This window comes from Nelusetta ayraudi, unplaced genomic scaffold, assembly GCF_046127955.1.
Source record: "Nelusetta ayraudi isolate G7.1 ecotype Tasmania unplaced genomic scaffold, CSIRO-AGI_Nayr_v1 ptg000136l, whole genome shotgun sequence".
NCBI classification, from domain to species: domain Eukaryota; kingdom Metazoa; phylum Chordata; class Actinopteri; order Tetraodontiformes; family Monacanthidae; genus Nelusetta; species Nelusetta ayraudi.
The window spans coordinates 7374161-7386302 of NW_027466186.1; the positions used below are offsets into that span (position 1 = coordinate 7374161).

The 12142-nt window shown below is 46.3% G+C and overlaps 1 protein-coding gene across 5 annotated transcripts; it reads right to left on the reverse strand.

Moving 5' to 3' along the window:
- Nucleotides 1-5930: 5930 nt before the first annotated feature.
- spaca6 (sperm acrosome associated 6) lies at nucleotides 5931-11069 on the reverse strand. Of its 5 annotated transcripts, XM_076012834.1 has the most exons (9): nucleotides 10737-11069; nucleotides 10267-10353; nucleotides 9953-10024; nucleotides 9639-9662; nucleotides 9408-9485; nucleotides 8728-8831; nucleotides 7230-7386; nucleotides 6571-6742; nucleotides 5931-6457 (listed from the first exon to the last, which is right to left on the reverse strand). In XM_076012834.1, exons 1-9 carry the CDS (start codon nucleotides 11017-11019, stop codon nucleotides 6280-6282), a joined length of 1155 nt encoding a protein of 384 aa, XP_075868949.1. In that variant the 5' UTR covers nucleotides 11020-11069; the 3' UTR covers nucleotides 5931-6279. The 5 variants fall into 5 exon arrangements, with proteins under 5 accessions (XP_075868949.1, XP_075868950.1, XP_075868951.1 ...); XM_076012835.1 differs by lacking the exon at nucleotides 9953-10024; XM_076012836.1 differs by lacking the exon at nucleotides 9408-9485.
- Nucleotides 11070-12142: the final 1073 nt, after the last annotated feature.

The following is a 12142-nucleotide window of genomic DNA, read 5'->3' on the forward strand; positions in this document are numbered from 1 at the left end:
TTGTTCTTGAGGTTTTTTGAAAATGACTATCATAAATGGATTGTTGGCCACTTTCTTGGTTGACCGCTGAGATTTCCTGTTGCTCCTTTTTGACAAAAAAAAAAAAAAAAAAAATCTAAATTGTGAAAAAAGGTGACTGATGAAACAATACACGAAAAATAATAGGGAACACAATCAAGTAATTCCTTAATTTGCGGAACACCGTGCCTATAAAGGTTTTTCTTGGGGTGTTTCTCACAGCCAGCTGCAGCGTGCACACTCATAACTGCAGTGCTGTCGTCATTTACTGGAAGTTGCGCTGACACGTATCACGTCTAGTGGGATTCCGGCGAATTCTCATCCCGCAAAAGTGACCAAAGGCTTTTGAAGTCACAGTCCGCGTCACTTTAATTGCGGATGATGGCGCTTCGCAATGTTGAGCATCAGCTTCCACAGTTTGTCAGTTTGTGATTTAGGTCTAGAGCCAAATGTGGGAACAAGTTGAGAAATGTGACTGTCGTTGGGGGCGTCTTAGGTGGGTTCTTTTCAACTCTGGGTTTTCATACATGGTACAAACAAACAAACAAACAAACGCAAACGCATCGTCATGGCAGTTTTAACTGCACCAAACAATGAAGCAGCTCTTTGTGAACAAATGTGAATTCTGTGGCACACACAGACCACAAATAACACAGCATGGGGCCAATTATGCTGACATGTGTACGCTGAAGGTCAACGCCAAGAAATATAATTCTGCATAATGGGATTGAAGTCAACAGGAAGCTATTAGGAAAACCTTTCAAAAGGTTCCAAGTGGACCTGAATAAGTCTGGAGGTCAGTAGGACTGCTTGATCAAAGCAGAAAAAGACACAAGCAAATCACTGTTAAAGTGATGCAAAAAGATGCTCAAGCAGGCAGAACCACCCTAAATATTGTTTCATCCTTAGCAAAGACCGTCTATTATTTATATTATTGTTTCTCCATATGTTTGCTTTTTTGTGTGGAGACATACGGAAAGGTGGAGATGTAGCTGTCTGACCTGCCAAGAAAATAAATTGCCTGCCTTTACGTCCACACCTGAAGTTGCTGATGACGGAGATTCTTGAACTCTGCCCCTTTTTAATGTGGGGAGATCCCAACCCTTTGTTATGAGGGGAAAGTCAAAAAGTGAGGGGGAAAGTGGAAAATGGGGAGGGGTAAAAATAGAAGTGGGGTAGGAGCAGCACTCTGGGCTGGAGGGGCTCTCCATGCTGCTGCTTGTCGCTCATAGAAACATCTCAGTTGTATTTCATTAAAGGGGAAATACACATGAAACAAAACAAAAAACAAAACAAAACCCACAGTACAGTGCATATTCCACAAAGCATCTTTGGCTGCCAAGGCAACCAAGCAGCCCACTGGAAAGAAACGCACTCTTACTGGTTAAGTCATGTGTGTGTTGAGTCATGTCTCACTATATTTAGATGTTTCATGGACGCTTTATAAGAGTTGCAGATCCCAGTCGGACCGCACACTGTGACTGCGCTGCGTTCGGAGCGGAGTTAGTCGTTTAGGGAGACTCCCAACTTCATTCAGAATGACAGAACTATGAGGCAACAGGTTTCACTGAAGCTTTTTCAGCATCACATTTCCAGGCAGGCCAACAGAAAATACTCCCCTTTCTTTGCTAATAGGCCCTTTCATTTAAGATGTACAATATGTTACATATGCATTGGATTTGGTGGTCAAAAGTTGTTTTCACAGATTTTTTTTTTTTTTTAAAGCTAGACTTATGGATGTGTTTACAAAAACTGTCATTCCATCTTTCTTATGTCATCCAAAAGGCTTATTTGGTTTAAAAAAAAATATGGAGTCCACATGTATTTAACTTTGGCAGCACTCAGGTCAACACACTGCAATTGGTTAAGGTGTGTAAATAGCACATGGATTAAAAAAAAACAAAAAAAAAACAGGAAGTAGACTCCTTTAGAGTCCTTTATGGAGAGCAGCAGGTTTACCATGGAGGGCATGGAGAAAAACAGCAAAGCATCCCTGCACTGTGGCGCAAGTATTCAGGACAACCACACACCGACCGGTACTCACTGTTTGACAAACCGGACTTTAATCAAGCGCAAAACAGCCCAGCACATTTCAAACCCATCAACACTCACGGACAAAAAGCAGTTAATCCCGAGGACAGAACTCCAGCACGAGTGACTAAACTTAGCATTGCGCTCACAGGGGAGTGTGTTTCTTTGAAGACTTCAGTGTTCACATCCTTGATAGGGAGGACAGATGGTTGAGAGATGGTTGAGAGAGGGATATGACAAGTCAACGGTCCAACCAGAGCGACCCTCCGTGGCCTGCGGCCGCGATACACAATACAGGTGGGAAGCCTCAAAAGACTGAATCCTAATCCACACCACAGTCGAGCAGGATGTTGGCGACCATTAACGACCCAATCACCATAACAAAAGAACTCAGTCGGCATTCGCTGTACATTTTTAGAACTGTAAAAGCCTATTTAGAGGTCCAGTTCAGTCACCTACTACTCAGCACTGACAAACTACCAAGACCAGGATGTCATTTATTTAAAGGGTGTTTTCACATTTAGTCTCCTTCAAATGAACCAAACACAGTCCTCTTTAAGTGAACGGATAAGTGAGCGAACAGAAAAGGGTCACAGTTCACGTCGTCATTTCATCTGAAAGAGGATTTTGTTCCTGATTGGCTTAAAGCGCAGGTGCAGCCTCAGTTCTCCTTCATTTCACAACATATTAGTGTAAAGTTCACGTAAATGGAAATTAGGACAGAGGCGATTCAAAGGAGATGAAATCAGGAAGTGACAGGTCCACATTCATTAGGTGTTTGGTCAGACTGAGCAGATCTGAGAGGGCTGGGAGGGTTCACACTGGAGATGGATGTGGAAATAGCTGCTGACAAGACTGTTTTTTGGGTGAGGCAGGTCACGTAGACCCGACTGTGTGCAAAGCTGAAATGCTCAAAAGTGTCCCTAAGAACTGACATCTCTGAAATATGACCTTCATTTCTGTGTTTATTCTTGAAAACAGAATATGGCAGAAGCGGGCGTGAAAAACATTAACATCTCCAATCAGAAGAAGCAGCAAAGTCACAAAATCTCTTCTAAATTTAAACTTTTGAAAAGTTGTCCAGTGACTCATGGCTCCATTTTCTACAGAAACATGGGTCTGGCATTGGTCAAAACTTAATGGTTAGAAGATTTACGATGGTGGTCTCAGTCTGCTGGAGACAGTCTTTCATCTTGTGTGTTTTTCACTTGGAATTTTTCATTTTTTTTGTTGTTTCTGTTCAGTTGTTGTGGTGTGCAGTAGCTCCTGCTGGCGCGGCGCCCAGAAGAGCAGACTGACTGTGCCTCGGCAGTGTGATATCGCTGTCTTGCACCCAGAACCTCCCCATTGGCTTCACAGTCCATTGACCTGGGCTCGGCGGAACAAAACAGGCAGTTCTTTACAACTATGCACCTGTTACGAGGTAAAACTTTCAGTCGAGAACGAGAATATTTCTTCCAGTTTGTCCAGTTAATGGAGTATCAAGACATATGTTTTCAATGAGAGGACACTTTACACCCTTGACTGCTCCACTGGAGTTCATTATTTTGCCAGTAAACACCAAACATTTAATATGAAAATGTCCAAAGACAAAAAAAAACCAAAGGCCGTGGTTCTTGACTGGAAAAAGGTGGCTCGCCCTCTCCGGGTCGGTGGAGAGATCCTGCCTCAGGTGGAGGAGTTCAAGTATCTCGGGGTCTTGTTCACGAGTTGAGGGGAAGATGGAGCGTGATGTCGACAGGCGGATTGGCGCAGCATCTGCAGTGATGCAGTCGCTGCACCGATCTGTCGTGGTGAGGAAAATTAAACAAAAGAAAATCAAACGTAGACCGGTCAATCTAGGTTCCCACCCTCACCTATAGTCATGAGCCTTAGGTAATGACCAAAAGAACAAGATCGCGGATGCAAGCGGCCAGAATGAGTTTCCTCCATAGGGTGGCTGGGCTAGAGCACCCTTAGGGACAGGGTGAGGAGCTCAGTTACCAGGGAGGAGCTTGGAGTCGAGCCGCTGCTCCTCCGCATCAAGAGGAGCCAGCTGAGGTGGCTCGGGGATCTCCTGCTGGACGCCTCCCTGGGGAGGTGTTCCGGGATGTTCCACTGGGAGGAGACCTCGAGGAAGACCCAGTACACGCTTGTTTAAGGGTCCGGTCATCATAAATTGCACGTACGGCACCTAAAAGTGTGAGTGTGTGTCAAGGTTATTGATTTTGCTCCTATTTGGGTTATGATCGGGTCGTTTGAAAGATGAACTGATGTCTCTCTGAAATTACAGGTGTGGATATGAAAGTGGTTTGGAGCATCACATTGACAGGGCAACCGTTTTAATCAGACCAGTGAGTAATACGTTGCAAAATTTTTCAGTATGTCAGTATGACTGTGACGTCAAGGTTTGGTGAAATCCATTTTGCAATGAAAATACTTCCTTAAAGCTGTGTGTGATTCAGCTGGGTACTTTGGAGGGCAATCAAGTGTCTTAGTGACCAAAATTCTACAGGTCTGCCTAATGCAGAGGAATGCGTACGGAAGAGAAAAAAGTTAAGATAGAATTCTTTTCCCCCTCAAGTTTCCAATTTGAGAATAAAGTTGAAATTTCGTGAATAAACTAAGGTAACGTAAAAAAGACGAAATTTAGTGAATGAAAATCGAAAATCAAAACTTAAATTTTTAAGAATAAAGTCGAATGGCTCTGCCTGCAAGTCTAGTGGAGTATTTCCGTTATCGGCAGTTTCCTGATTACGGTGGGTGAACCTTGTGGGATTCACCTGTTTTCCTCAGGTTACTTTTATACGAAAGAGGATTAGGGCCATAAGAAGAGAAAGAATATTACAGAAAGGAGTTTTTTTATGTTTTCATTTAGAGTTTTCGTGAATAAAGTCAAAATTTCGCGAAAAAGGTTGACATAAAAAAGACGGAATTTAGTGAACAAAGTCAACGTTAAAAAAGACTAAATTTCTTGAATAAATTAGAGATTTCATGAATAAAGTCTACGCAAATAAGATGGAAATTTTGTGAATAAAGTAGAAATTTCAAGATTAATGATATGGATGGTGGGTGAACCCAGTTACCCAGTTAAAACAGGTGTATTCCACAAGGTTCACCCACAGCAATCAGGTAACTGGCGAAAATGGAAGTACTCCACTAGACTTGCGCTCAGAGCCTTTTGACTTTATTCTCGAAATTTTGAGTTGCTTTTCCGTTGACATGAATTGCAAAATTTCGAGATTATTTTTGAAATTTTGTCTTTAACTTCAACTCTATTCTCAAAATTTCGACCGTAATCTTGAAATTTCAACTTTATTCTTGAATTGGAAACTTGAAAAAAGAAATCTATTTTTTTTTTTCTTCTTGTGGCCCTAATCCTCTTCTGTACTTTTAAGTGCGGATCACTGTGTTAATCTATCATCCATATCATTAATTTCGAAATTTCCACTTTATTCACAAAATGTCCACTTTTATATTTGCGTTGACTTTATCCATGAAATATCGACTTTATTGACGAAATGTAGTCTTTTTAACATCGACTTTATTCACGAAATTTTGACTTTATTCACAAAATTTTGACTTTATTCACGAAATTTCAACTTAAAACTCGAAATGAAAACCTAAATAAAAATCTCCTTCCTGTAATACTTTTTTCCATACTTGTGGCCCTAATCCTCTTTCGTACAGATAAAGAGATGAAGTTAAAAAAAAAAAAAAATCATTCATTCTGAAATCAAACTGGAAACCCTTTCTCAACGCGTCTTCCTTCTCCTGCGCTGCCCCCTTGTGGTTTGCTAAAGGCCTAAAATTGATTCTAAGTTCAGCAACCAGCAGAGGCTACATGGTATGTAGGTCCTACTGATGGCTGCTTTTGCTGAATATTGTCCAAGATTAGAACCCAAGATTGAAGCGTTTTATTTCATTCGGGACACAATACCAAAAGCTGGACAGTGATCCTCAATGCATGGCAAAAATGATTATGTCAATCTTCAGTGTGAAAAGAGTGAAGGCTTTAATATTTGTACATATAATTACCTATGACAAGCCGGTGTGTGCAGATTGCTCTTATGGAAACTCTTCTGAGAAGTAGCTGATTAGTTCATTTAAGTCTGGGGACCTTTTCCTGGAGATGTGCAGGCTGCCCTCCAGTGGTGAGAATGGTGAAGTTCTAGCATGAAGCGAGCCTTATGTAACCGAGCTGAGATACATTGGCCTGTAAGAGCGGCCGTCCTTCTTTCTCTATGTATGTCAACGCTGTGAAGTACTGACAGCTTGTCTCGGTGTGCTCCCCGTCAGCCCCAACAGCTGAGATAGGCTCCTCCCCCCGGAGGTGGTGGATGGATCTTCCAAATTCTGAGTGGACCCTTCACCTTCAGAGTTCTTTTTTGTATTCGTCTTTTCTGGCATCAGCAACAAAACCAGGGCTCTGCATCAACAAGTATATGAATATACAAATAGGAAACAAATATTATTACACCATACGTCAAATCTAGGGGTGTTTTTCCCCTAGTTTTCTTTTAATACTCTGCGTTTCTTTACCCGAGGGCGAGGAAGAGCAGCAGAAACACCGACGTTAAGCAGGCTGCAAGGAGCAGCGGGGACAGGACGGAGGGTTCAGGGACAGACGGAGGTAAGAGGCGTCCTCCTGGGAGGAGAGACAGCTCAAATATCTCCTGCAGCTCCGTGTGGCCGACCACCACCCGAGGGACAACTTATAGAACAGGAGAGAGAAGTAAATGGATGGGAGGCAGGGTCTTTGTCATAGTGAAACATTCCTATTTTAGCACCAGTCTTAAGAAGTTGGGTTTTGCTATTAATCAAAGTGGAAAACTCAAGAAGTAGCCACAGCCAGGTTCTTTTTAATTCCAATTCACAATTAATATTTGTTATGTTTGTATTATTCTGGAATATTTTGCTGTTTTGTTATTTTCATTATGACTTTATTTTGAGACAAGCAGGTTTGGGTGATGTGTAGCAATGACAGACAGGACACGCTGTCGCTGGTTTGTTGCTGTGCTCATTTCGTAGACAGCTTTGCATGACTGCATGCCACCATTCTAAATTGAATTTAAAATTTAAGCCACCATCTGTCAAACGCATGTAACCATGTGTCATCAAACATCATGCGAGCATAGAACAACACGGTCAAAATGCTCGCGACAGATGCTTTTATCCTGAGGCGTGTTGAGTGCTGGTACCTGACAGGAAGTAGTACAGTCGGACGATGGAGCGCTGGTCTGAGTAGATCTCACACTGGTAGGTGCCCTGGTGCTCCAGGCTGACTGTCGTGATTGAAAAGAGCGTGTCTGTCCCAGCGGTGACTTCTTCGAAATGATCCAGGTTGAGGGTTTTAATCTGCACAAGAAGAGAACGTTATTAACACCAGAATGTTGGCACTGTTTAATCTGCATGTAAGCAGGGCATTCTGGCGAAACTCAACATATTAATACTAGTAGGAATCAGCGTAGCCGAGCTTAGCATGGAGCGCTTAAACTGAGTAACAACTACTGCATCCACTTACTGCACTGTGGGTGCACTTCACCCTGAAGCCATTTCAGTCGCAGGTGGTGCACGTTCTGACTCTCTATCAGCCAGCGTCGCTGTTTTCAACTTTCCTTTACATTTAGAATTCCTATACATGTTTGTGTGCAATATAGAAGTCATGTCCTGCGACTGTGGAACAAATCCATCGGTACAAATGAACCTCAGTAACTTGCGCGATTGCATGAGCCGTTTACGCGCTTCTCAATTCAGCTGACTTGCTGCAAGGTTTGTCGTCGAGTTCGGTGCTCATTGAAAAGACCTGTACTGAACTCCTATTAGGAGCGATGGAGCCTTTTTGTTTGCTTAATGGCCTATGAGATACCCGGAGTGCCACGTGAGCATTTGGTGTCACTTTTGCACGGTCCGAGAGAGAGTATTGCAGGAGAGAGTTGTAGCACAGTGTTGCAGGCAACGTGAGTTTATTTGGCAAGTGGAGTTGCCAACCGTCCCTTTAAGAACAGACTTGTCCCGTATTGGACAATGACATGGTGCGTCCCGTTTTGAATCGATACCAGACGGTTTTTGTCCCGTTTTTCTCAGTTGTCTTGAACGGAAATGTATTTTCGATGCAAACTCACGTTCGTTTCCACAGAGTTTGCGTTCAAAACCGTAATCTACGTAGCTGCAGGCCGTGCCATTGCGCAACCCATTCACAACAACTGCGTACAGGCTGCGTACTGGCTGTATAGCTTGCATAGAGAAGGCTGTGAATCAATTATTGGTTTAATTCCTTTGTAAAAGCCATCCATCCTGCACTTCATTGATTGTTGTGTAAAAAAACATGTTCAAACTATGTGAACCATATACTTTTTGAAACCCTATTTTAAGTTATGATTTACCACTACTGGCGAGCCACTGGCCTGTGACGGTCATGGCCGCCGAACACTGCAGGAGGCCTCCTTTATTTTTCCAAAGGAAAGTTGGCAACACTAGCGACAAGCTAGGTTTACACCTTAGCGCAGCTGATTCCAGTGATGCTAATCAAGGTTCCGTTCCAATAGGGAGCTCTAATGCTGCTGCTGCTGCTCTTGACTGAATGGAACCCGTCCCTAATTCAACTGCGTGTTGCGCCAGCGGGCTAATCTCTGCCAACATTGCAAAACAGGTAGTTCTGCTGCCCTTCAGACCCCCCCGACTCGTACGCCCCTGTACCTCATCTGCGAACCTCCAGACCGCCATGATGCCGTCCGGTAACTGGAACGCCACCTCACACTGCATTTGGCTCGCGCCTCCCTCCGTGGCGTTCATTTCTTTTACTGGAATAATCCAAGACACACAGAGATACACTCAGACGCACGCACGCACGCCCGTATGTGCACACAGATAACATTCACGGGGGGGGCATGCTTTGCAGCCTGAGCCCTCTTTAATGATAATACTTAAGCCCGGTCTCTGAGGAGTGGCGTAAAAGTGATGATATGCTAAACAGCTGCCGTGCTGTGCAAGGGGATGATACGAACACCACCGTGTGTGGGAGTCAACTGTCACCTTGCATAAAGAAGCCAAGGACTTAAAGAGCACCCTGGGGGGCTCTGTGCAAAAAGATATAATGTGTGGAAATAAAACGTGGCCTCGCTCCCCTCTCTCCGCTGCCCCCCCCACATCCAAATCGTGACTTTTCTGCTAAGAGCATTTCAAGGATCAAACGCGGAGTATTTCCAGGATCAGGGATGAGGAGGACGCTCATGAGGGTTAAACACAGTTACGTAAGGATATGTCACGTCTGGATTAGGGAGCCTGTTGTGTTATTCGACGACCCAAAAAAAGAAAAGAAAATGAAAACGGTGACGTAACACTGTGGATAATTCAACACCGCCGGGGCGGATGATCACCTGGACAGTCGAGGGGGAACTCGCAGGAGTCGTACCTGCAGGTGATGCAGTTGTAGATGGCGCCTGCGCTCTGGAAACCTGGCGGAGGCGCAGAGACAACAGCACAGGTGCGCCACGTCACGCCACTTTGATGGAAGCGCATGCGTCAAAAAAATGTCGAGGTTGAGAGGGGAAGAAGAGGAGGAGGAAGAGGAGGAGGAGGAGGAGGAGGAGGAGGAGGAGGTCACTAACCACAGGGAGGGATGCATCCAGACGCTGCGAGAGAGAAAAGGTTTGAATGATGATCAGCGTCAGGTTAACGGGAATACTTTTTCTTTTCTTTTAATGCATGAAGAGACTCCCCCCCCCCCCCCCCCCCCACTGACTCTTTAACTCTGAGTGTGAAAGGCTGTAATTAAGAGAGCAGCAGCAGCAGCAGCAGCAGCAGCAGCGGCGCAGGGGAGGGGGGCGGGCGGCAGTGCGTAGATCACAGGGAGCCGTAATGACCTAATGCGGCGCCGGATGAAAGGACGGCGGCAGCAGCGAGGGAAGAGGCCGCGGCTCACCTCCAGGCAGCTGGGAGGCAGCCGCGATGAAATTCTCTGCCGCCGCCTGCAACCTCGCGTCGTACACCGACTCTGATGGATGGAGGCGGAGAGAGGGAGGGAGGAGGGAGACAGAGAGAGAGAGAAGACGGAGAGAAATATTTGCCTCCCACAAAAAAAAAAGAAAAGAAGTCAATTGTTCGCTGCGGGGCATCATTTTGAACATTTTCTCATTCCTCACTCTCACTCCTCCCTTCGCGCCCCCCCGCTGGAGAGAATTCAGCGCTGACTAAAGAGTCATTAACTTGTGTGTGCGTGCAGGTGTGCTGCGCTACCGTAGTTCACTTTGCCGTCAAACTCCTCCACGATGGGAAGGATCTCCTTCTCCATGATCTCCCTCAGCCTGGCATCGTAGCCTTTGCCTTGAGAACACACACACACACACACACACTGGTGACACCTGCACCTGGTGCAGCTACGTGGGGGCCAGTGACAAAAGGCCTTATTACTCTACTACACTAGAACATCTCAAGTCACACTCCTGATTTTCCCTGTGGCAACAGGCCGACTGTCATAAGGTGACACTGAAAATATTTAATAAATACAAACAACTACAGTAACAGTTAGAGAAGTAAAAAAAAAAAAACAGCAACGCAGTCATTTCCAGTATCTACTCATTGCCACCTTCATGCGAGGCATGATCTCTCCCTGTGGCCACCTCAAGGGAACGTTTGTGGCTCGGCCACTGGGGGCAGATGTTGCGTGCGTTTTTGTTTTGCTAGTTTGAAGAGAGTCTGCGTCGCACCTACTCTGGCCGCTGAGATGACCCTGGGGTTGTTGTTGAAGACGACGTCCAGCTTCTTGAAGCACGAGTCGATGTTGTCGTGCGACGGGAGACCCGACAGCGAATGCCCGGCCTTGATGTGGCCAATGCACAGGCGGCTGCTGTCATCGGCGCTGATGAAACACTGGTAGCAGCCCAGAGAGGCGCCCAGCAGCCAGTTGGTGCACAGCAGGCGCAACGGAATCACGCCAACAGAAACGTTTGTGCGACGCCCCTCTGCACGCTTAAACTGCAGGCCGCCCATTCACGCAGGTGTCACTTGAGGCTTTCTCTTCCTCTTCTTCGGCTCAATGGCTGGAGAACCATTTAAAAGGACTGTTGTGGTCATGATAAAAGGCCACATTCCCACTTTTATCTTGTCCCTGCGACCAACGGCAAAGTTGTGGCCTGAATTGGGAGTCGTAGCGCGACGATGTTCCAACAAAAATCAAAGCTTTGCCTTTGATTGTGAAAAATCACTGGGCAGCGTTTTGCAATCAAACACGTTGTTTCCACGAGTTGCTCCCAGCGCATGCACGTTCCTCCCCTCTATTGTCTGAACCCCCCCCACAACCCCTTAACTCCCCCTCAACTCCCCCCTTCTGCTGCCTCAATGCAGCAGTTTTGCTGCAGAGCGCAGAGACGGCGCGAGCCAAGCGGCGGCGGCTGCTGGGGGTGGTGTAGGGGGAGCAGAGGAGGATGGAATTAATGCACGTAGAGGGAGGAAGCGGAGGGCGTTGTGGGGGAGGAGGGGATGGGGAAGGAGAGGAAGTGGAGACAACGCACAGGCGCGCAGAGGGGGGGGAAGAAGAACGTCTGCGTGTAGAGTCGGAGAAGACAAAGGAATAAAGGAGATCAACATTTATTAGTGAGGGAGGGCAGTTTATACGGGTCTGGAAAGTGGAAGGGGGGGAGGAAGGGGTGGGAGGGGAGGGGAGGGAGGGAGAGGAGTGACGGATGAAAGAGGCGGCACACGAGTGACAGAGGAGAGAGAGAGCGGCGAGGCAGGAAGAGGGAGCAGGACTACAAATCAAGACGACCGCCTCATCACATCCTGTACCCCCCATCCCCCCCACCCATCCTCCCTCCCCCCTGTCCCCCCCCCGTCCCTCACTCCCGGTGCATCGCCATGGCAACCAGACAGGGTGCCTAATACATGAACTTAATATATTTTCAGTGGCAGGGTGAGCTGGGTACTAATGCATTCATCTGTCTCGGCGCAGACAAGCCAATCAATGTTTAGGCAGGAGGCTGCGCCAGGGTGGAAAATCCCAGCCATGCACTGGCTGGCTGGCTGGCTGGCTGGCTGGCCGGCCGGCTGGCGGGCGCGTGCATGTACGCACGTGCGCGTCACACTCTGCGAGTGCGCTTTTAATTACGCGTATTTA

What these genes read in the sequence shown, in the direction of transcription:
- spaca6 (XM_076012834.1), bottom strand. Translation starts at nt 11,019, where the DNA reads ATGGGCGGCCTGCAGTTTAAGCGTGCAGAGGGGCGTCGCACAAACGTT. An exon ending in TGGATGCATCCCTCCCTGTG is followed by an intron (nt 9,486 to 9,638) that starts GTTAGTGACCTC and finishes CGCCTCCGCCAG; the next exon opens with GTTTCCAGAGCGCAGGCGCC. An exon ending in ACTGTACTACTTCCTGTCAG is followed by an intron (nt 6,743 to 7,229) that starts GTACCAGCACTC and finishes CTGTTCTATAAG; the next exon opens with TTGTCCCTCGGGTGGTGGTC.